General features: G+C 60.2%; 1 protein-coding gene across 3 annotated transcripts; it reads left to right on the forward strand.

Annotated features, from left to right (window-relative positions):
- Positions 1-673: 673 nt before the first annotated feature.
- MYO1C (myosin IC) lies at positions 674-22,516 on the forward strand. 3 transcript variants are annotated; one of them, XM_046675393.1, is made up of 32 exons: positions 674-903; positions 7,792-7,947; positions 8,066-8,181; positions 8,706-8,904; positions 8,978-9,058; positions 10,221-10,400; positions 10,482-10,580; positions 10,789-10,902; positions 10,988-11,059; positions 11,468-11,587; positions 11,700-11,782; positions 12,004-12,109; positions 12,201-12,281; positions 12,566-12,657; positions 14,232-14,326; positions 14,405-14,451; positions 14,565-14,645; positions 16,790-16,895; positions 17,003-17,120; positions 17,677-17,790; positions 17,866-17,942; positions 18,289-18,357; positions 18,456-18,540; positions 18,627-18,786; positions 19,074-19,157; positions 19,825-19,918; positions 20,005-20,060; positions 20,207-20,342; positions 20,420-20,490; positions 20,583-20,680; positions 20,755-20,854; positions 21,291-22,516. In XM_046675393.1, exons 1-32 carry the CDS (start codon positions 829-831, stop codon positions 21,315-21,317), a joined length of 3,192 nt encoding a protein of 1,063 aa, XP_046531349.1. In that variant the 5' UTR covers positions 674-828; the 3' UTR covers positions 21,318-22,516. The 3 variants fall into 3 exon arrangements, with proteins under 3 accessions (XP_046531349.1, XP_046531351.1, XP_046531350.1); XM_046675395.1 differs by lacking the exon at positions 674-903 and adding an exon at positions 1,715-1,861; XM_046675394.1 differs by lacking the exon at positions 674-903 and adding an exon at positions 6,256-6,405.
- The last annotated feature ends 107 nt before the right edge of the window (positions 22,517-22,623 follow it).

Below are 22,623 nucleotides of genomic sequence, written 5' to 3' on the forward strand. Positions count from 1 at the left end.
GGGCTCAGTCCCAGGCCAGGAAAGTGTCAGCTGTGATTTAGCAACAATTAAAACAGAAAAACAGGAACATTTGGGGTGGAGGGCACGTGAGGGTACTATGGAAAAGCAAGAAGCAAACAGGGCTAAGGCTGTCCACAGCCAAGGAAGAAACCAGGGACCAACCTCCCAAGCGTCTGAGGCTCCAGAGGAGGGTGGGACAGGGGCCTCCACACAGAGTCCTCCTGCCTCTCCAGCCAAACCCCTCTGCCTAACATGGCCAGCCCCCAACAGCCCTGGCCTCTCAAACTCAAGGGGTTCACCTGCTGCTGTGGGAGGCAGGCAGGCTGGGGGGACATGCAGGGGGGGCAGTGCCTGTTGATGGTTCCTTTTGGCTTAGGGCAGGATGTGCGTTCTGGTTTGGGGAGTGGTCACTGTGCTCTCCAGTTGTCACCAGTGAGTGGGCAGCGAGAGAGGCAGGCCATGGAGCTGCTGGGGGGAAAGGCCTCCTACCCTTTGACCTGGAGCTCAGGGTCCCCCATAGTAGCTGCACTGCATCAGCTCCTCTGGTTACCTGGGACAACAGGCATTTCCTCCATCCCTCAGCCCCTCCTCTTCCTGCCCCAACCCACTGGGCCAAGAGGCCTCCCAATCAGACCTGGGCTGCTCCAGCTGTGTCCTGAGGAGCTGGACCAGACACATCCCCTGGGGCTGGAGTTGAAGCTGAACCAAGTGGCCATCCCAGCGTGAGACCAGATTCCTGGCTCCAGGAGCAGCAGGAGCCAGTGGGCAGACAGGCAGGCTTTTGCTCAGAGGCCCCAGTGCTCAGCACGCTGGCTATCCACAGGCGGAATGGCGCTGCAAGTGGAGCTGATACCCACCGGGGAGATCATCCGCGTGGTTCATCCCCACAGGCCCTGCAAACTTGTAAGCTGGGATGCTCTGGGCTGGGAGGAAGGGTGGCAGTGTCTCCATAGGGCCCAGCAGCCCCTTCTCAAGCAAACCCCTTGGGAAAGTGGTGAGCAGTGGGGGAGGGGAGGGAGAGTTCTGATCTTTGGCGGGACAGGAACAGACTGGATAGGAAGGGGTACGGGTTTAAGTACCACTAGGAGAAGGTTTCTCAGGGCAGGAATCTGAGTTTAAATCCCTTCTTCTCCGGTTCCCTGATCCTCAGTGGGCTCTGAACTGTGCAAAACAACACCCAGGTGACAGGGCTGCTCTGAGGTCAAAGGACTAGTGCTTGTAAAGCTCCAGGAGCATACTACAGGCTCAGTTAATGCCTCGCCTTTCCACGTCTGGCCCAAAGAACAGGGACTGACCAACTCAGAGTAGGAGCGTGCAGGGGCTGGGGAGCTGGGGCTTGGGGTGGGGGACAAACGGAGAGAGGTAGTCACAAATGGGCGAGAACTGACCTGGCCGGGCATGCAGGGAGGGTCAGGTTTGCTCTGAGGATGCAAAAGGGCCCTAGGATGAGGAGCGAGAGAAACCCATCAGTTGCGCCCACCCACCCAGCACTGCAGTGAGTGGGCCGGGTCTTCGGCAGGAGGAGGGTGCGCGCGCGCGTGTGTATGTGTGTGACAGTGACGTGCCTCGTCTTAGGAGCTGGTTGCGGAGTGTGCGGCACCAAGTCTCCGCGGACGCGGGCCGGGGCCAGGGCCAGGGCCAGGGCCAGGGCCAGGGCCAGGGCCAGGGCCGCCGGGGCGGGGCGGGGCCGGAGGGTGCGCGCGCGCGCGCGCCGGGGCCTGGGCCCTGCCCGGGATGACGACAGGCAGCGGCCCGGCCCCCGGCGGGCCCTGGGCGGGGAGAGCGTGCCAGGGCCGCGGACTGAGGAGCCGGCCACGCCGCCCAGCCTGGCCCCCGCCCGCGCACCCGGAGAACCGAGCCGGTGGGTACTCGGGGCCAGGGTGCCGGGCGGGCAGCAGCCGCGTGGCCCTAGGAGGCCTCCGCTGGAGGGCGGGATGAGGGGAAAGGGCAGGGGGCCCGCCGCCGAGCCAGGCCCCGAGCTACCGGGGGTCGCTGGGGCCGAGGGTCAGCTCGCCCTGGCCGGTACGGGGTCCCAGGACCCGGTGGCCCCAGGACTCGGCGTGGTGGAGACTGAAGATTACTTGCGGGTAACGTGAGCGCGGGAAGGAGCGGCTGGGGTCCCAGTACCCAGGCACCCTGCGCTCCCTCCGGGCCCCTGTACCAGCCTGGCTGTGTCTCTGGGTTCCGGAGAAGCCGCCCGGGCCCCGCCCCTTCCCGTTCTCCGCCCCTCGGGCCCCGCAGCACTAGGGGCCTCTGCGCACCAAGGCGCATGTGAGTGTGGCAGATGGGGGGCTACGAGCTTGAATGAGAGAATGAATGGCTGGCCTACGGCTTTATGCAGCTCCCGGCGTGCTCCGGCCTCCTGCTCACACTCCCGGGGCTCTGTGATTCATTCATTCGTACAAGGCATCCACGAGGGGTTTTTGAGCCCCCGTTGTGTGCCGGGCTGGGTGTCCGCCCCAGGCGGGAGCAGGTTCCTGGTAGAGACTGACAAGGAAACGGGCGATTGGAGCCTAATGTGATAAGGAGGTTGGGGGTAGTCAGGAAGGGGTTCTGGAGGAGGTGATACCTGAGCTGAGTCTTTAAGAATGACTAAGAGTCAGTCAGGTGGGGAGGGGGCAGGGTGTGCCAGGCCAAGGAAGCTGCAGATGCAAAGGCAAGAAGCTTAAAGAGCCACGTGTGCCTGGTGGCAGGGGCAGGAGCAGCTTCTCCTGGCTGTGTGTGGTGGTGAGGGAGGCATGAGGAGAGAAGGGACAGGAGAGGGCCACTCCCGTGGTCACACAGGAAGGCTGGAGCAGTGGGGTAAACTGAGGACAGAGGACTATATGCAGGGGCCTGGCAAGAAGCAGTGGGTGTCAAGTACAGGCTTGGCACATGGACTGGTGCCCTATAAACCTTCACTCTATTAACGTGAGACGTTAATTGATCAGATTTGCGTTTGTAAATACCACAGGCTGCTGTGGGAAAATGGGAAGGAGGAAGGCAGGGCCGGGAGGCTGCTGCCTGGTCCAGGAGCAGAGCGGTGATGGAGGAGCAGAGGGGAGGTTTTGGCAGGTGGTGCCTCCTCTGTGTGAGGAGTGGAGGGAAGAGGGCAGGCCTTTGCATGCCAGGTGATGACTGGCTGGAGGTGCCTCCCTTCTCTCTACCTACAGAATATTGAACAAGAAGGTTAGGTTAGGGGGCAAGGTGCTCTGTTTACTTCTGCTGGACCCCCAGGCAGAAGTGTCTAGCAGGCCAAAGGCCCATGGCTCTGGAGCTAGAGTGTGCAGCCCCTGACTAGGGCCCTATGAGCAATTAGGTGGAGCCCCTAAGGCTCCACCTTTCCTCCTCATTCCCCCCTCCAACAGTTCCCTTGAGTCTGGAACAGTCTTTGGTGGGGCAGCCTGGGCCTAGACCTAAGATACGTTCGATAAATATAAATTGAGCACCTCCTCTATGCCCAGCACTGCACTGCGGGTGAGAGAGGCTAGGGTTCTTTCTGCTGCCCCAACAAGCCAGGAGGCTGCCTCCGTGGAAGTCAGCTCACAGCAGCCATCTGGGGGTCTTCAGAACACCTCTCCAGACCTGCGTGGCCCTAGGCTGGGGGAAAGTCTGAGGCTCCCCACTGCCCTCCCCTCTTCTCCAGACATCAGGCTTGGGGTCACCTGGCCCACACTAGGTGAAGGGCCCTGGATGAGCCAGGGCTGCTGGACCTGCTCCATCCCTGCATTTACTGCAGACACCTCCCTATGTGGGAGGAGACCCAGAGGCAGCCTTAGGAACTTAAGTCCTGGGTCACTCAGGGGCCTTGGCGCCACCCCAGTCTGCAGCTTGCCCCTAGGTCCAGGGACATGCTGGGGCCCAAAGGCCGTGGCCCACTCCCAACTGCTACTCCTAAGGCCTAGTTGTCAGCAGTCACACAACATGGACAGGGTTGTGTACAGGGCACTGCAGTCACGGGGCCACTCAGGAAGGTCACAGCCTGGCAGGGTAGTGTGTCAACCCTCATGGAAATCGGAAATCCGCCAGGTCTAGGCGGGCCTCCCTCCCTCAGGGCAGCCCTGCAGGAGGAGTGAGTGCTAGAGTGCCCGGTTCCAATCCCACCCCTCCTTTTACTAGTCCTGCGATCTTAAGTCATTCCCCTGCTCAGTCTCAGTTTCCCCGTCTGCAGAAGGGGAATAATAATACAGACCTCGTGGGCTTGGCTGGGGGCATTGAAGGGAGCACTGTAAGAGCGCTCAGAATACAGGAAGCGCCTGGGGCTGCCGCCTTCGTCGCAGCGTCGCTCACCCTCGGGTCCCCGCCTCCCTACCCCCTCTCCCCGGCTCGCGCTTCCGTCCAGGGAGGAGGGGCGGGCCGCTGGGGGTGGCCCGGGGCTGTGGCCCGGGCGGTGGCTAGCCCTCGGGCCCGCCCAGCAGCGGAGACTCCCCCTCCTTCCGCTGCCGGGCGGCGGCCGCGGGGGCGCCAGCGGGCATCCCGGGAATGCAGCGCCGCGGCTCGGGGCGGCGGACTGGCCGGCCGGACCCCTCCGCACGCGGATTCCCCTCATTCCAGCCGCTTGACTCGGCGGCGGGCGGCTCCGCCCCGCCCTCCAGCTCCTCCCCTCCCGGCCGCCTTCCCGCAGGGAGCCGCGCTGCTGGGGGGCTCCCTCCCCGGGTCTTCTAAGGCACCCCCGACGCGGGTGCGTGCGCTGCAGACCGAGTCCCTCCCCGTTCCCTCCTCCTGCAGACTTTTAAACCTGGGGGCACCGCGGAGGGCGCCCCCTTACGCCCTGAGCCTGCCTCTGCCGGTGGCGTCCAATAGCCACTCTCCGCTCCCAGCCATCTCCCAGCTGCGCGCGGCGGCACCCATGCCCTCGCCCCCTCCGGAGGGCCCCGTCTCCCAGCTGGCGCCCCCCCGCGGGTCCCCCGGGCCGTGGCTCCGGCCAGGCTGTTGTTCTCGAGGTAATGAGCCTTCCCCACGAGGCTGCAGCCCGCACCTGCCGCAGCCTCGCCCCCTCCTCGGGGAGCCCGGGTCCGAGGGCGGGGCGCGCTGGGGCTTTGGATCCCGGCTCTGCCTTTTCCCTCCTAGGACAAGTCGGTGTCGGCCGCACTGCGCCTCAGGTTCCTTATCTGTCTGCTGGGGACAGGTAAAGCTCTTGAGAGCGCTTTGCAACTGACAGACACACCTGAGGGGCTTTCCCCGCTAGATAAGAAGTGTGACCCGTCTGCCCCGGCATGTGTAGAATGAATGTCTGGCCTAGAGAGGGAAGTGATGTTTATTGACGGCCTGGAGGTGATTTAGTGCTTTATCTTAGCCTTCTCAACAACCCTTTTAGGCGGGTATTAGCCTCATTTTAAGGATGAAGAGGCTCCGAGACGTTAAGCGACTTGCTAGCAGTCACACAGCTTGTAAGAAACAGCCCAACCTTTTGTAAGCACGAGCCGTCACCGCCCCCACCAGCGGTGGGATCTGAGCTAGTTTGCCCCCGAAGCTGGTGCCTCCCAATAGCCCAGCGAGGGTGAGGCTGCTGAGAGGAAGGGTGTCCTGGGCAGAGTACGGAGGGATCCTGAGGGACAGGAGAGGGAGACACCCTCCAGAGAAGAGAGAGCGGTGAGGCGCCCCTAGGGCACAGAGGCCCTAGTTGAGGTGTCCGGGATAGGCAAGAAAAGTATTGGCCCTGAATGCTGGAAGTCGGAAGTGGATTTCCCAGAGGGGAAACTGAGACCTCCGTAGGCAAAGGCGCCCTGTGGCTGTCCTTGTCGCTAGGGCGCGCGCTCTGTGGTGACGCGGGAACCTAAAATTAAGGACGCGGGCCCACCCCCCAGAGAGTGTTTGGGAGTAGACAGTGTCCCACACAGAGGCTCCTCCCGCTCGGGCGCGCAGGCCGTATTTGGACATTTCGTTCTATTTTTAACTTTCCCGGGACTCGAGGTTGGATGAGGGGGGAGGGAAATCCTGCTTCCTCGGAGACCCACGGGCTTCGGCCCTCGTCCCGCGCCTAGCCTGGTGCGTAGTGTAGACACAAGCCCGGAAGTGAGTTCTAGGTCCGTGTAGACGCGGCGGCCGAGCGGGTTCCGGGCTCCACCCTGGAACCAACAACGTCCCTCCTGGAAAACCTGACTCAGGAGGAGCCCCTGCCCGGCGGGGTGCCCTGCCCCTACCCCGCCCCCCATCCCTGTCTCCAACCCCGCCCCGAGATCCCCCCCTAGATCCTACCCCACCCCCACCGGCTGCAGAGGGACCCCGGAGCGCCAGCCCGGAGGGGGGCGGAGGCGGCTGGGGAGTCCCGCGCGTCGGCGGCCCGCGGAGGGGGCGGTGCGGGGGGCGGGTCGGCCCCTCCCTCGCTGACGCCGCCGCCGCCGCCGCCGCCGAGCCCGGGGCCGAGAGCGCGGGCAGCGGAGCAGGGCGCCAGGCCAGCCGGGCAGGATGCGCTACCGGGCGTCGGTGAGCGGGGGTGGCGGGCAGGGCGAGGGGTCCTGGGCGTCCCTCCCTGCCTCGCGGCGCCGCCTCGGCCCCTCCAGGAAGCGGGTGCGGCCCAGGAATTTCGGGTGGAAAAACGTCCCGGAAAGTTGCAGGGGGAGGAGGCAGAGGCAGGGAGGGCCGCGGGGCGCTCGGACCCGGGGCCGGGCGAGTAGCCCCCGCGGAGGGCTGAGAGCACAGAGGCTCGTCACCCAGAGGGCAAGACGGCGGGGGCTTCGGCCAGATTTGGCAGCAGCTGCGGGCAGGATTGCGGGGGCGGGTCGGGGGGAGGCAGGTGAGAGACAGGCCTGGGAGAGGCAGGCCCCTGGCCAGAGCCGGAGGGGTGCCCAGCGCTAGCGTTCTGGGTGGTCTGTGGTTGGAGGAGACCTAGTGGCCTCTTTGGGGTCTACACCCCCTCTGACCACCACCACCTTGCTGTTTGACCCTTCACATTCTTGGTGTGGGTTTCTTGGAGCCCCCAGACTCCCTCCCAGGAGTGTGGTGTGGGGTGAGGGCCTTGTTGAGCCCGTTCCTCTCCTCACCCTCTGATGGGCTCAGAGGCAGCTGGGCTTTCCGCGGTAAACCCCCACTCCCTGGAGGCTTCTCAGGGCTCTGGGTGGAGGAGGGCTCTGGGGAGCCCAGCAGCTGGAGGGCAGGGCGTGGTCCAGTTATGGGCGAGAGGCCCCCCCTTCTGGGGTGGGTGTTGAGCCCAGCTGGGAGAAGAGGCCCTCTGGGGGAATCCCTCTCCTAGGGCCTGGGGGTGGCCTCTTGCTTGGTTCCTGACACTCTCTCCCTGGAGATGTTGGTGGTTGAAGTGGGAGAGATGGTCCCACCCTGCACGCAGAATTCACTTTGAGCCATTTGTCCTCTAAAGTACCTGTCACACATGGCCCAGAGCTAAGGGACCTGAGGTCACCTAGTCTAACTCAACTCCTCCTCCTTGAGGAGGAAGCAACCCAGAGAGAAGAGGGGATTTGTCCAAGGTCAACAGAGCTTTCTTTCTATTATTCCAGGGAGTTCCTTCTCATAACCCCCCCCTTTCTCTACACAAAACCAACACCTCCCTGGATTCAGTGGCCTTGCCCCCATGTCCTCTGGGTCTCAGTGTCCTATGTCCAGGTCCTGTGTGCCCCACGTGGTCTTTTTCTGTGTGACCCGTGTCCTCAGTGTTCCAGGCGCGGGCTTCCTGTGACCCAGGCCTGCTGTACCCAGCATGGTCTGTCTCCTGGGTGTTCTATGCGTCCTGTGTCCAGGCCTCTGTCCATGTGCCCCCGGTTGCCCTCTCAGTCCTGCAGGCTGTGGTGGAGGGGGAGAAGTGGCCTTACCCTACCCTGCTGGCTCTGACCCTCTCCTGTGGCCCCTTCCCCGCAGGCCCTGGGCAGTGACGGGGTGCGAGTGACCATGGAGAGTGCCCTAACCGCCCGTGACCGGGTAGGGGTACAGGATTTCGTGCTGCTGGAGAACTTCACCAGCGAGGCTGCCTTCATCGAGAACCTGCGGCGTCGGTTCCGGGAGAACCTCATTTACGTGAGGCCCAAGTGGGAAGACAGAGGGGGTGCTGGGGAGCACAGATGCAAGGCTGAGTGGGAAAGAGGCATCAGGGGCCTCTGGGAGAAAATTCTGACCTTTCTCCCTCGACCCCCAGACCTACATTGGCCCTGTCCTAGTCTCTGTCAACCCCTACCGGGACCTCCAGATCTACAGCCGCCAGCACATGGAGCGTTACCGTGGCGTCAGCTTCTATGAGGTGCCACCCCACCTGTGAGTGACCCCCATCTCTATCTGAGATGACCCTGCCTGACCCTCACTCTGAAATGATCCCCGACCTCCCACTTGGGATGAATCATTTTTCATATCTGTGAAGAATCCAACAGTCCCCACCTGAGATGAGTGTCTCAACTCCCTGTGGGCAGGACCTCCCCAGCCCCACCCCCACTCACACCCATGACTTAGTCCCCCAACTCTCCCGACCTTAGTGACCCTCTGATCCCACCTCTGAGGGACCCCACCTTGCACCTGAATGACCTGTAATACCCCCACCTGTGAGTGATGCCCTCAGTCCTCCATCTGAAAGTGACCCCCATCCTCAACTGCGAAGGGTCTCCCTTGACCCGCAGACTTGAAGGCCCCCCAATTCCCATCCTCAAGGGTACACCCAACTCCCACCCACAAGGGAACTCCAACCAGATATGAGAGAGGCCCCCCAAGTCCTCCCTGTGGGACTCCCACCACCTGCAGTCGCCTGGCCCCTGGCCTCCTGCGCTCCTGACGAGCCTCTGCCCCAGGTTTGCAGTGGCCGACACTGTGTACCGGGCACTGCGCACGGAGCGCCGGGACCAGGCAGTGATGATCTCTGGGGAGAGCGGGGCAGGCAAGACAGAGGCCACCAAGCGGCTGCTACAGTTCTATGCAGAGACCTGCCCAGCCCCCGAGCGGGGGGGTGCTGTGCGTGACCGGCTGCTGCAGAGCAACCCTGTGCTGGAGGTGAGGGGCCGCAACATCTGAGGGGTGGGGGGAGCAGGGAGAGAGTGTCCCTCATGCCTCCGTCCATTCCTAGGCCTTCGGGAATGCCAAGACCCTCCGGAACGATAACTCCAGCAGGTTTGGGAAATACATGGACGTGCAGTTTGACTTCAAGGTACGGTGGGTGTGTCAGGGCCAGGGGGTGGGATTCCCGTTCAGCTGGTGCCCACTGGCCAGGGCCTTGGCACCAGCAAATATTTATTGAGCGCCTACAGTGTGCCAGGCACTGTTCCAGGTGCTGGTGGTACAGCAGTGAAACAAAAATCCTACCTCCAGGGAGATAAGCAGACAAAGGTAATTTAGGTGACACAAGTATCATGGCAAAAAATAAAATGAGTTAAGGGGTGGGGACAGTTGCTGTTTTGAATAAGGCAGATAGGGTAGGCCTCACTGAGAGGGTGGCATTTTGGTAAAGGCTTGATGGAGATAGGGAGCAAGCTGTACAGATACCATGGGAGAGAGTTCAGCCAGAGGGAATGGTCAGTGCAAAGGCCCTGAGGTGGGAGGGTGCTTGGGGTGTTCAAGGACAACAGGGAAGCCAGAGTGGCTGGAGAAGAGAGCAAGGGTCAAGGAATAGGAGAGGAGGCCGGATGGTTTAGACCCTTTTGGGTCTTTATAACTTTTTTTTTAAAACTCTGAGTGAAAGGGGGGCCATTGGAGGGTTCAGAACAGGATCATGTCATGATCTGACTTTCCTCTTAAAAATGTCGCTCTGGCTGCTTTGTTGAGACTAGATGGTAGGAGAACCAGGCCGAGCAGGGAAACTAGTTAGGAAGCTGATGATGATTAAATCTAGGTGACAGATGACAGTGGCTGGGAAGGTTGGCAGCAGTGGAGGTGCTGAGCAGTGCTTGGATTCTCCATGTTTTGAAGGTTAAGGCAGCAGGACTGGCTATCTGATTGGACGAGAGGTGTGGGGAAATGGGCTTCCAGGAGGACTGCAAACTTCTTGGCCTGCGTACCTAGAAGGGTGGGGTAACCATTGACCAAGCCGGGAAGAGAGGAGCTCATCCGGGGAGGGGGCGAGCAGGAGGTCCGTTTCAGGCCTGTTGAGTCCAAGATGCCTGTCGGACAGCCAAGTGGAGCTATGGAGTAGACAGGGCTGAATGTCCTCATTTCTTAGAGGAAGAAACTGAGGCCAGGGTGGGTGACTCGCCTGAGCCCTTGTAGCTAGTGGCAGAGCTGGAATTGAGCCCAGGAGTGCAGGGGAGGGAGGGGAAGAGGGGCTCCATTCCCCAGTCCCCCTGAGCAGTCACCACGTCCTGCCCTGCCCACAGGGTGCCCCCGTGGGTGGCCACATTCTCAGTTACCTCCTGGAGAAGTCCCGCGTGGTGCACCAGAATCATGGGGAGAGGAACTTCCACATCTTTTACCAGCTGCTGGAGGGGGGCGAGGAGGAGATGCTGCGCAGGCTGGGCTTGGAACGCAACCCCCAGAGCTACCTGTACCTGGTGAAGGTGAGTGGCTGGCGGGCAGGGCAGGTACCACCCAGGGAGCACAGCACCAGGGCGGGTAACCCAGCTCTGCCCTTCCTCCAGGGCCAGTGTGCCAAAGTCTCCTCCATCAATGACAAGAATGACTGGAAGGTCGTCAGGAAGGCTCTGACGGTCATCGACTTCACTGAGGATGAAGTGGAGGTGAGCCCTCTGCTGGGCACCCTCCCTTTCTTCCCGTTACCCCTCAAATTCTCGGTTCACTTTTCCAGCCTATTTCCACTTCTAGCCCCCTTCTCCTCTCAAACGCATTACCACCTATTCTCTGCTCCATCTGACCATCCACTGGTTGTCCTCATGGGGCTCTCAGCCCCTCCTGTGACTCCCACCTGCCCCTTGCCTGTTCCCCCAGGACCTGCTGAGCATTGTGGCCAGTGTCCTGCATTTGGGCAATATCCACTTTGCTGCCGACGAGGAGAGCAATGCTCAGGTCACCACCGAGAACCAGCTCAAGTATCTGACCAGGGTGAGCAGGGCGAGCAGCGGTGGGGGGCAGAGCGACTGATGCGAGTGGGGTGCACCTTCACCATGCCCACCCCCTCCCTTGGCAGCTCCTTGGTGTGGAAGGCTCAACATTGCGGGAAGCCCTGACACACAGGAAGATCATCGCCAAGGGAGAAGAGGTGAGGCCAAGCCTTTGCCTCTGGAGGTGGGGTGAGGGGTACAGGTGTTCCAAGGCAGCCCCTGCTCCCACCATTCCTCCTTCCCCTGGTCTGCTCAGCTGGTCCTCTCAGCAATGCAGGAAGGACATACGGCAGGTGGCTCAGAGAGGCACAGGGAGCTGGCCAAAGGTCACACAGGAAGAGGGTGATGGAGTCAGGCTGGAACCAAGACTTCCACCTCTAGGAATGAGGCTTCTTCCTCTACCACCTTCCCTCTGCTGTGGCCACTGTGTCCTCCTCTGATGCCCCCTCCCCCCAGCAGGGAGGGCAGAGTGGTCATAGTTTCCTGGGGTTCGGCCTGAGCCGGAAAGGGGGATGATGGGGAGGTGTCTGCAGCATTCGTCTCCCTGTCTCACCCTGCGCCTGCAGCTCCTGAGCCCACTGAACCTGGAACAGGCTGCATATGCGCGAGACGCCCTGGCCAAGGCCGTGTACAGTCGCACTTTTACCTGGCTGGTCGAGAAGATCAACAGGTCGCTGGCCTCCAAGGTGAGGGCTGGGCCCAGGCTGCTTCCAAGGCAGCAGGAAGGGCAGTCCAGGGGGGCTTGGGGCCGGGAGCTGGCGGACACCGGGGCCCATGCTCTCGGTTGAATGCCCCTAGGATGCTGACAGCCCCAGCTGGCGGAGCACCACGGTCCTTGGGCTCCTGGACATTTATGGCTTCGAAGTGTTTCAGCACAACAGGTCAGTGCCCCCGTTGCCCTCCTGTCTCTCTTCCTGTCTGCTCTGTCCTAGTCCCTCTCTCTGTGCTCCTGCCTCTCCTTCATGCCAGTGACTCCCCCAGCCACCCTGGGTGCTGCTCTGTGTTTCTTGCCTCAGCTGGTCTGGGGCCTCGTGTCACCTCTCACCTACTCCTGGTCCCGTGTCGCCCTTGAGAACTGGGGCCTCTTCTGTCTCCCTCATAGCTTTGAGCAGTTCTGCATCAATTACTGCAACGAGAAGCTGCAGCAGCTCTTCATCGAGCTCACCCTCAAGTCGGAACAGGAGGAATATGAGGCCGAGGGCATCGCGGTAAGTGCAAGCCCGCGGGTGTCCCCCGGACCACAGGTCCCCCAGGACCACACGACCCCAGGGTGATGCCTTCCTTCCCTTTACCCCTCAGTGGGAGCCTGTCCAGTATTTCAACAACAAGATCATCTGTGACCTGGTGGAGGAGAAGTTCAAGGGCATCATCTCCATTTTGGTGAGTCCTCTGCTCCTCAAAGGCCTTGTGTTGAGAAGGACGTCACCCACTTCCCCTTCTCTCCAGGCCTGTCCATAGAGGGCCAGAGTTTGAGGCTGAGCAGGGGCAGGGCCGTGCATGGCATGCGGGGTGAGGTGCTGGCTGGGTCTAGAAGCTGTCTCTAGGAGGATTCCTATGATCTGCCCCTTTCCCGTGTCTGTGCCTCCCGGCACGGTGCCCCTCAATCTCCTGTGCTCTCCAGCCCCTCCCCCGATACATGCTTCACCCTCTGCCACCTCCCCCAGGATGAGGAGTGTCTCCGCCCTGGGGAGGCCACGGATCTGACCTTCCTGGAGAAGTTGGAGGACACCGTCAAGCATCATCCGCACTTGCTCACGTGAGTGGGGTGCAGGGCTCACTTAGGGGCGGGGGCTCTCTTGAGGCAGAGCATCCCCCACGAACGTAAAACAGCAGCCACGAGGAGATGACCAGGGGAGGTGCTCAGTTAAGGACAGGAGCACAAAGCCCAGCTCGTGGTGCATCCACAAAGGCAGAAGCTAGGAGCGTGGCTTCCTCTTTATTCTTTTTTGAGAATGAAACTTGCTAAGATTTTTTTTTAGCTTCCTTATTTGGAAATTGCTTTTTATTTGAGGAATCCCCCCAACATGGGGAGTGGGAGAAAAGAAGCAAACCGCCCTCCCGCCCCCCACCCCGGCCCAGCTCTGCCTTGCGTATTTTCTGCACATCTTCTTTAACCTGAGCCCACGCCTTAAGGAGGCGTTCGGGGTGCTTTCTCCATTTTACTGAGGCTCAAAGAGGCGAAGTCATTTGCCCAAGGTGGTCACACATCTAGTCAGCTGCAGAGCTGAGACTCAGTCCTGGGGCTGCGAATGCCAAGGTCCTGAGCATTTTTTGCTTAATAGCATATTAAAAACCTTTTTCTGGGGCTGGCCCCGTGGCTGAGTGGCTAAGTTCACGCGCTCTGCTGCGGTGGCCCAGGGTTTCACCGGTTCGAATCCTGGGCGCGGACATGGCACCGCTCATCAGGCCACGATGAGGTGGCGTCCCACATGCCACAACTAGCGGGACCCACAACAAAAAATACACAACTATGTACCAGGGAGCTTTGGGAGAAAAAGGAAAAATAAAATGTTTAAAAAAAAAACCCTTTTTCTGATTGTAAAAATAACGTTGCTCATTAGGGAAAACTTGGAATGTATGCAAAAGCCACTTGTAATCCTGTCACCCAGAGGTCATCACTGTTAACAATTCAAGGCATTTCCTTCCTGCCTTTTTCTATACATTTTTTTTAATAGTTGAGAATTTATTGTGCATAAGGCTCAGGATAATGTTACATCCTGAGTACTTTCCTGTATCATCAAACAGAAAAATTTCCTCAAAACACTTCCTCTGATGACTCTAACGCAGATACTCCGCTGCCTCCAGGGGTCCCTGGGAGCCTCCAGGTTTCTGCTGGGATGACAGGGCTGCCACAGATATCTTTGTGTCTTAAATCGCTGCCTGCATCTCTGGTTAGTTGCTTGGAATAGTTCTTAAAAGTAGAAAATAGGCTAAAGGGTATAAAACATGCTTAAGACTTGAGTGATCTCTCGGGGCAGATTCCATTCTTAAAATGCAGTGGGCAGCCCTCAACCCACTGAGCAGTCGTGCAGCAGCCACAGGCAATGAATGTCACCCTCCATTCAGCGTGCCCTGGCTGTGCACAGGCCCAGATCCCGGGCCTGGCACCGTGTGACCCTGGGCAAGGCTGTTGGCCTCCCTAAGCCTCAGTAGCCGCCTCTGTGCAGGGAGGCTGATGGCCTGGCCCTGTCACCACCCGGCACAGGGGCTGTGGGGGCCCTGAGGACGCTGCTCCTTACTGGATGCTTGGCTTCTTTCTGAGTCTCTTCAACAGGCAGGGGGCACAGCTCGGGCCAGCAATCTGTACTTTCCTCTCCCTGTCACTCCCAGGCACAAGCTGGCCGATCAGCGGACCAGGAAATCCCTGGGCCGAGGGGAGTTCCGCCTTCTGCACTACGCGGGGGAGGTGACCTACAGCGTGACCGGTGAGGATGCTGGGGCTGGGTCCCCACCGTGGTGAGGAGAGGGACTTTCCCTCACCTCGCATCCGCTCTCCCTCCCAGGGTTTCTGGATAAAAACAATGACCTTCTCTTCCGGAACCTGAAGGAGGTGAGGAGGACTGGGGGGAGGGCTCCAGGTTTGGGCCCTGAATGACCTCTGCTCCAGGAACCTGTCCTGCCTGCCCTGTGCTCCCACCTTGACCCCCTGCTCTGCCCTCACAGACCATGTGCAGCTCGGAGAATCCCATTATGAGCCAGTGCTTCGACCGGAGCGAGCTCAGTGACAAGAAGCGGCCAGAGACGGTGTGGAGGCGTGGGACCTGAGGGGGCGTGTGTGTGCGCGAGGGCGTGGACGAGTGCCTGCGTGAGCCTGGGAGTTGGCAGTGTGCGTGTGAGTTCCTGTGTTTGTTGGTGCCTGTGTGCACATCTGTGTGGGTCTAGGAGGCTGCCTGTGGGCGCGTCTGTGCCTACTTCTGTGTGTGTGCACCTGTCTCTAAGTGTGGACCCGTGTGTGTGCACCTGTGTCTGTGCGCACGTCCATATGTGTGTGTGTTTGTGTGGGCACTTACAGGCATTCACCCCCTCGGCAGACATTTGTAGTAGACATTGCTAGGCACTCAGGATCGAAAAACAAATGGGTGCTCTCATAGAAATGTGCACAGAGTGCTTTGGAAACAGAATAGGGAGCAGCAAATTGCCTGAGGGAGGAGAAGGGGTGAGGGGGTCCGGGAAGGCTTCCTGGAGGAGGAACCATCTGAGATAACTTGGGAATGAGTAGGTGCTTGTCAGATAGACCTGTGGGAGAGCACTGCAGGCAGTGAGAGGGCCCAACACAGACACACAGTCCACAAAAGACCAGAGGTCAACAGGAATGTGACATTATGGAGGAGAGAGGCTGGGAAAGGCAGATGTGCCCAGTGGCGTGAAATGCGGGGAGAGCTCCAGGGAACTGGGCAGGGGTGTGGCCAGGAAGGGACAGGGCCAGGGCAGTCCCAGGAGGAGGGAGGGCAGTGGGGAGGGAGAAGCCAGAGTGCTGCCTGTCTCAGTGGCTAAGCCGTGTTGGAAGGGAGGGCCTGGAGGCAGCATGTGGCCCAGGGCCTGACTCCCTGGGACCCTTCCGTCTGCTCCCCACCCCACCCCGCTCCCTGAGGACTCTCATCCTCCCAGCCTCAGTATCGCCCACATCCTCCCGTGAGGACACATCCACTCCTGTCCAGGCCTCTCCAGCAGGCCGCAGAATCATGTACCCATTGATCTCCAAGTGGCCTCCGGGCACCGGACTCCACTGGTCTATAATGAGTCCTCGGTTGCCAGGTCCCCCAGGCCTGCTTCTGTGTCCCTAACTCAGGACAGGGATCACCCTCCACCCAGTCCTGCAGGTCAGAAACCTGGGCAGCATCCCTGACTCTTCAGTCTCCCCCGTCTCCTCATCCACACAACCACTGGGTCTCACCCATTTCTGCTGCCTGAATACTTCTCAGCTCCTTCCCCTCGGCCCTTCCCCCAGCCACTGCTCCACTTCAGTCCTCTGAGTCAGCCAGCCTCCCCCCTGGGCTCCTGGCTTCCCATGTGTCCTTGCCAACTGTCCTCCACACATCTGCTGTAGAGATAGTCCAAGATGAAGATCTGTCCCTGTCATTCCCTCACCCCACATCCTCTTTGGCTCCCTATTTCCCTCAGGATAAAATTCAGTCTCCCTAATGTGACTCTCAAGTCCTTCCGTGATACTGCCTCTGCCTGCTTCTCTGTCATTCTCTCTTTACTCCCCGCCTGGATCCTTGCACTGCTTGCAGCTCCCTCTGCACATCAGGCCTCTGCTCAGGCTGCCCCTCTGCCTGAATGCCCTCCTCTCCTCTCTGCCTTCTGGCCATCTCCTACTTATCCTTTAAATCTCAGCTAAAGGGTCATTTCCAGGCCTTTCCTGATGTCCCCTACCCCACAGACTGGATTAGTTGCCCCTTTTTGGTGTTCCCAGAACCCCCAGACATATGCCGCGTCGTTAATGGGGTCGCACTGGATTGCAAGTCTTTGCCGAGGAGTCTGCTTCTCCCGCTGGCCTGAGATCCTTGCAGGTCCTGCAGAGCCGTGTACAGGGATAATGGTTGAACCCGTAGGTGGAGGACGCATCGTTTAGGAACGTGGCCCTGAGATTCTAGACAGAAAGAGTGGTTGTCAAAGGGAGATGTAGGACTGAGGTTGCAAGGAGACCCGAGCAGGATGTTTAGACGGGAGTGAGATTCCTCAGCTGCCGTCTCTAGCCCAGCCAGGGGGATGTGGGTGGACATAGTCTGGCCCCTTCCTCTATTGTGAGGGAGGAAGTAAGGGCCCAAGCAGGGTAGGGGGTAGCAGTGGGAACTGGCACTCCTTTGCCCCAGAAAGGGGCGGCTGCAAGGATCAGCAGCCTCAGCCCAGCTCCAGCCAAACTTCCATTCTCCTCGGCTGCCCAGGTCGCCACCCAGTTCAAGATGAGCCTCCTGCAGCTGGTGGAGATCCTGAAGTCTAAGGAGCCGGCCTACGTCCGCTGCATCAAGCCCAATGACGCTAAACAGCCCGGTAGGCGCCTCCTGCCCCATGGCCTGTGGGGGCCAGGCCTCCCCTACAGAGGCGCCAGGCCATCTATCCGTGAAAGCTCGCTGACCACCCTGTTATCCGTCCTCCAGGCCGCTTTGATGAAGTGCTGATCCGGCACCAGGTGAAGTACCTGGGGCTGATGGAGAACCTGCGCGTGCGCAGAGCCGGCTTCGCCTATCGCCGCAAATACGAGGTTTTCCTGCAGAGGTGGGGGCGGGGCCTGGCTCAGCTCCAGGGAAAGGGGGCAGCAGGGTAGGAGCCTCCTAGATCCTGGGAGGGAGGGTGGCGATTCCCGGCCAGTTTCTGAGCTGTTGGGAGACCCAGGTCAGGGACCCCTCCATGCTACAGCCCTAATGTCAACCTCCCAGGGCCCTGCCCTCAGAGAGCACCTGGTCAGGGTGCATGAGGCATGCATCCACATGCCTGTCACCAGAGGAGATGGTACAAGCCTATGAGGAGGACGGAGTTTCCCATCAGCTCAGAAAGGGCAGAGCAGCTTTGTGGTTATCCTGACTTAGGGGTCTGGGGTGTCAATCAGGTGTGAATTCCAACTCTGCCACTTTCTAGCCCCATGGTCTTAGGCACATGAGAATGCCTCAGTTTCCTTATCTTTAAAACGGGGTAGTGACAGCGTGACCTCCCAGGCTTTCTGAGGTCCGCGAGTCAGTGGGAGCACCCAGCAGGTGCCCAGGAAAGCTGGTTTGGGCCCCCAGAGAAGGGTTAGGGTGGGGGCTGGGTGCATTTCTGCTCCTCCTATCCCCAGGTACAAGTCACTGTGCCCAGAGACATGGCCTTCATGGGCAGGACGGCCCCAGGATGGGGTGGCCGTGCTGGTCAGGCACCTCGGCTACAAGCCAGAAGAGTACAAGATGGGCAGGTGAGTGGTGCCCATGCCTGGTGTTTCGGGAGCATGCAGGCGGCCAGCAGGGGCTGATCACTCCTGTCCCCCCAGGACCAAGATCTTCATCCGCTTCCCCAAGACCCTGTTTGCCACAGAGGACGCCCTGGAGGTCCGGCGGCAGAGCCTGGGTGAGAGACGCCCCACCCTTCCTGTCCCACTGGGTCCGTTCTGGGGAGCAGGAAAGAAATCGCTGCACTGGGTTCCCTCTCCAGGAAGTCCACCTCGCCCACATTCAGCCGCCGTCCTCCTACCAGCTCTGACGACTGCCATCTGTCCTGCCCCTGGGGACAAACTCCGAACATGTTCCCGCGTTCCTTTGCCCTCTCCTACTCGCTTTCATTTACTCTCCCTTCACTTATTTGTCCTCTCGCCGATGGCTCATTCAACTGCCCCCTTGTTCATGCCCACTCAGTGAGCTCTGAGAGTGCCAGGCCCCCTGAGCTCTGGCCAATTTTCTTTCTTTCCCGACTACAGCCACGAAGATCCAAGCTGCCTGGAGGGGCTATCACTGGCGGCAGAAATTCCTCCGGGTGAAGCAGTCAGGTTCGGGGGCCCAAGGGTCTTCAGGAGGGGCAGGGTCTGGGGCTAGGGTGGGCCACCACGGTGAGGAGATAGAGGTCAGCTGTCCGTGGTGTTCGCAGCCATCTGCATCCAGTCGTGGTGGCGTGGAACGCTGGGCCGGAGGAAGGCAGCCAAGAGGAAGTGGGCAGCACAGACCATCCGGCGGTGAGCACGGGAACGCCATGAGGGGTGTGTAGGGGGGTCCTTTGCCAGGCTTCTCACCCCATCCCTGTTGGGCCCCCCAACCCCAGGTTCATCCGCGGCTTCATCCTGCGCCACGCACCCCGTTGCCCCGAGAACGCCTTCTTCCTGGACCATGTGCGCACCTCTTTTTTGCTCAACCTACGGCGACAGCTGCCCCGGAATGTCCTGGATACTTCCTGGCCCACACCCCCACCTGCCCTGCGTGAGGTCTGTGGGCCCTTCCAGCTGACTTAGGGACCCAGAAGTGCTCATTGGAGGGGCTTAATAATCATATGGCCAGAGGAGCAGTCAGGAGGGCTTCCCTGGGGAAGGGAACTGGAGCTGGGCCATGGAGGATGAATTTTGTTGAGATAAATGGCTCAGGAATGGAAGGGTTGTCCAGGTTGAGGTGTTGTCGCTTAGGCAAAGAACTGGTGGCGGGTACGTGCCTGTTGTCTTCAGAGAGAAGGGAGCCAGCTGTCTAGGTTCCTGACCTCCTTGCCTCGTGCCCACAGGCGTCGGAGCTCCTCCGGGAGTTGTGCATGAAGAACATGGTGTGGAAGTACTGCCGGGGCATCAGCCCAGAGTGGAAGCAGCAGGTATGGTGGCAAGGAGGCGGGCGTGGACTAGCCATGGGCACCACACCAAGAGTGCTGGCCCGGGGCAGCACTTTAGCCTTGGCTTATAATGTTACTTCAAATGGATCCCAGCCCCCATTTGGCTTCATGTACGAAGCAGAGGCTGGAGTAGATTTTGGGTGGCAAATAGAGTTTATCTCCTGGGCTGTCTCCACTGGACAGAGGCTGTCCAGAGCCCTGTGCCGCAAAGCCTGCAGCTTTACTCCGATCCATTGGTAATGTCTGCCATGGTTCCAGACACAGACCTTGGGGGCCCATGTGCCTTGTATTTGTCAACTCAGTATTGCATGATGCTAAAGGACCCACCCAGCTCAGATAGTCTGTAGAAGTTTTGAGAATTAGCACTCAGCCAGCTTCTTGGGGGCTCCAGGGCCTGATATGGTGGGGAATTATTTCCACAGTTGGGCCTGGATCTTGACAATGCTGTCATGATGCTTCTGGGGAACTCTCTGCCTTAGTTGGTGGGGACAGGGGGTAAGGAAGAGGAGGGGCTAATGGAAGTGAGAGTGGCCAGGCTCCGCCTCCTGGTGCTGGGGCCAGAGAGAGGGTGAGAGAGGCTGTCTCAGTTCCTGAGGCCGGCTGCGCCCTCACTTGGTCCGCACCCCAACCCCCGTCCTTGTCTCCTCAGCTGCAGCAAAAAGCCGTGGCTAGTGAGATCTTCAAGGGCAAGAAGGACAATTACCCACAGAGTGTCCCCAGGCTCTTCATCAGCACACGGCTTGGTGAGCCCCTGACTTTCCAGAGTTCAAACCTTCCATCTCCATCCTAGTCTCCTCCTCTGACTTCCCTGTCCCCATCTGGGTTGCAGGTACAGACGAGATCAGCCCCAAAGTGCTGCAGGCCCTTGGCTCTGAGCCCATCCAGGTGAGACCCTGCCTGCAGCCCTTAGTCCAGCACAGTTCTGCTGCCGAGGGCTGGATGGGACTCAGGGCCTGGGCAGAGGGAGAGGGGCTTACCCCTGGAGCCCCCTCAGCCCCTCCTCTGCCCCTCACTGCCCGCTCTGTCCCCAGTATGCAGTGCCTGTAGTCAAATATGACCGAAAGGGCTACAAGCCCCGCTCCCGGCAGCTGCTGCTGACGCCCAACGCTGTGGTCATCGTGGAGGATGCCAAAGTCAAGCAGAGGATTGATTACGCCAACCTGACTGGTGAGCTGGGCTCCAGGGCTGCAGAGGGAGAGCCCTACTCTGACTCTTGATCCCTGACCTCAGCCTTTCCCCCTCAGGAATCTCCGTCAGCAGCCTGAGCGACAGCCTCTTTGTGCTGCATGTGCAGCGTGAGGACAATAAGCAGAAGGTGCCCATGTGGGGCCTGGCGGGTGGGTGGGGCTCGGGGGAGTTCTCTACCTCTGGGCAGGGCCTGACCCCTCCCTGTGTCTGGGCCCCCAGGGGGATGTGGTGCTGCAGAGTGACCACGTGATTGAGACACTGACCAAGGTGGCCCTCAGCGCCGACCGTGTGAACAACATCAACATCAACCAGGGCAGGTGAGGTGGTTAGGGGTGGGGAGCGGGCCGCGCGTGCACACGCGGGCAGTCCTCACGCACCCCCTTCCCTCCAGCATCACATTTGCAGGGGGCCCCGGCAGGGATGGCACTATTGACTTCACACCTGGCTCGGAGCTGCTTATCACCAAGGCCAAGAACGGGCACCTGGCTGTGGTGAGTGGGGCTTGGCAGGCAGCACCCCACTTCCCTGCTGACAGCCCGAGGGCTAGGGCGGAGCCGCTGGTGGCCAAGGCTTCCTCGGCAGAGCCTGGGCACCTCACCCATGGGTCTCAGTCCAGAGGGTATCATACCACCCCCTTCATCCCATTGCCCACTGAGGGCCGGAGAGAGGGGCCATTTGAGCCCCTGCAGGACAGAGTCATAAAGCTGGCAGCATGGGGAGGTGGGGAAGACCTAGGGACTTGGGGGAGTGCTGGTAGGAGGTGAGGCCCTCTCTGGCCAGAACAGGGACTCTTATGGGAGTAGGGTCACAGTGTCCTGATCGAGGCCCCTAGACCCCCAACTGCTGCTATGTGTATCTAACCCATGAACACAGTGCCCGAAGCGCCTCCGTCCGCTTCCCCCTCACCCACTGGGCTCCTCCCCACAGGTGGCCCCACGGCTGAACTCTCGGTGATGAAGGCGCCCACTGGACCCTCTCCCACCTCCCAATGCTTTGCTTGTCCCCTCCTCCCCTTCCCAGTTACCAAAGACTCGAGCTTCCAGACAGGGACCCAGGGACACCTTGAAGCCCACCGACAAACTCCTGTCCCCTGCTCACTCCTCTCTTGAGGGGCAGCGGGGCCAGGGAGCTGCCCCAGGAGTGGGCCAGGCCGGGCCACAGCAATAGGAAAGCCGGGGCCAGAGGCAGCCATGCCAGCCCCACTGCCAACGCCAAATATCTGAAAGAAGGGAACTTTTGCTGAGGTTTTCTCTGAGATTTTTTGACGCTTTATAGGAAACTGTTTTTTAAAAAAGCCATTTTCCCAACCCAAGACACACTGGATGTCTTTTCCCTGACTCCAGCAGGGCAGGGAATGTAGCTGAGAGGTTGGGCGGTCTGGGCCCTGGTGCCCTCTTCCCTGCCCAGGCACCCCTCCTCCTTGTTCCCTTGGCACCTTGTCTGTCTGTCTGCCTGCCAGCCCACCTGTACCCTTTGCAGCCCACTCCGACATCTCCTTGGGGGCTGAGACCACCTTTGCCTGCCCCCTTCTTGCTGCCTTAAAAATGCCCTTTCAATATCATCATCCAGCCTGAGGGCACCCTGGAGTGGGAGACGGAGTCTTAGACCATAGAATCTGGAAGACTCTGAGCGATCATCTGGTCCAGCCTCCTGGTGTGACATAATGGGAGACAGGGGCCCAAAGATGGGTAGGGACTTTCCCTGCCTTCAGCAGGTTGGGGCTGCAGCCCTGTCCTCAGCACACCTCACTGCCTCTCCCAGGGACAGGGGGCCCCATGAAGCAGGCTCATGTCTTAAGGGTGCATGTGGTTCCCTGACCAGCAATCACCCCTGGGGGCCACCAGGTGGGAGGAGCACTCCTGCCTGAGTCCATGCCTTAGAATGACAGACACCCTGCCCACTTACTTTGGCCCCAATTCAAAAATGTAGGGCCTTTCCTAGCCCTTGACCCCCTCCCTGTCCTGGGAGCCTGGGGAAGGGGCTGGCGTTGGGAGGAGCTGCAGGGGCATCACCTCTATCTGCTGCTTCCCCCCACACCTCCCCAGAGGGCCTGGGGGCTGCCCAGCTGCCTCTGCCCTCTTGTGGGTCTCAGCCCCCTGCTGACACTTCTGCGATCCAGAGGAACACTAAATAAAGCAATATGTGTTTGCCAACATTGGTCCCCTTGTGAATGTTAGCAAAGGGAGGAGATCCCTAGAAGGTAACCAGGGGTCTTGTATTACGGTTTTTGCCTCGTCCCCAGAAGAGGCTGGGCTCCCTC

Source organism: Equus quagga, chromosome 11 (genome assembly GCF_021613505.1).
Source record: "Equus quagga isolate Etosha38 chromosome 11, UCLA_HA_Equagga_1.0, whole genome shotgun sequence".
In the NCBI taxonomy this organism is placed as follows: Eukaryota; Metazoa; Chordata; class Mammalia; order Perissodactyla; family Equidae; genus Equus; species Equus quagga.

Excerpts from the sequence above, each read along its gene's own strand:
- MYO1C (XM_046675393.1), top strand. The coding sequence starts at position 829 with ATGGCGCTGCAAGTGGAGCTGATACCCACCGGGGAGATCATCCGCGTG. Across the intron at positions 11,060-11,467 it reads TCATCGCCAAGGGAGAAGAG|CTCCTGAGCCCACTGAACCT; the intron begins GTGAGGCCAAGC and ends CTGCGCCTGCAG. Across the intron at positions 20,343-20,419 it reads TGATTACGCCAACCTGACTG|GAATCTCCGTCAGCAGCCTG; the intron begins GTGAGCTGGGCT and ends TTTCCCCCTCAG.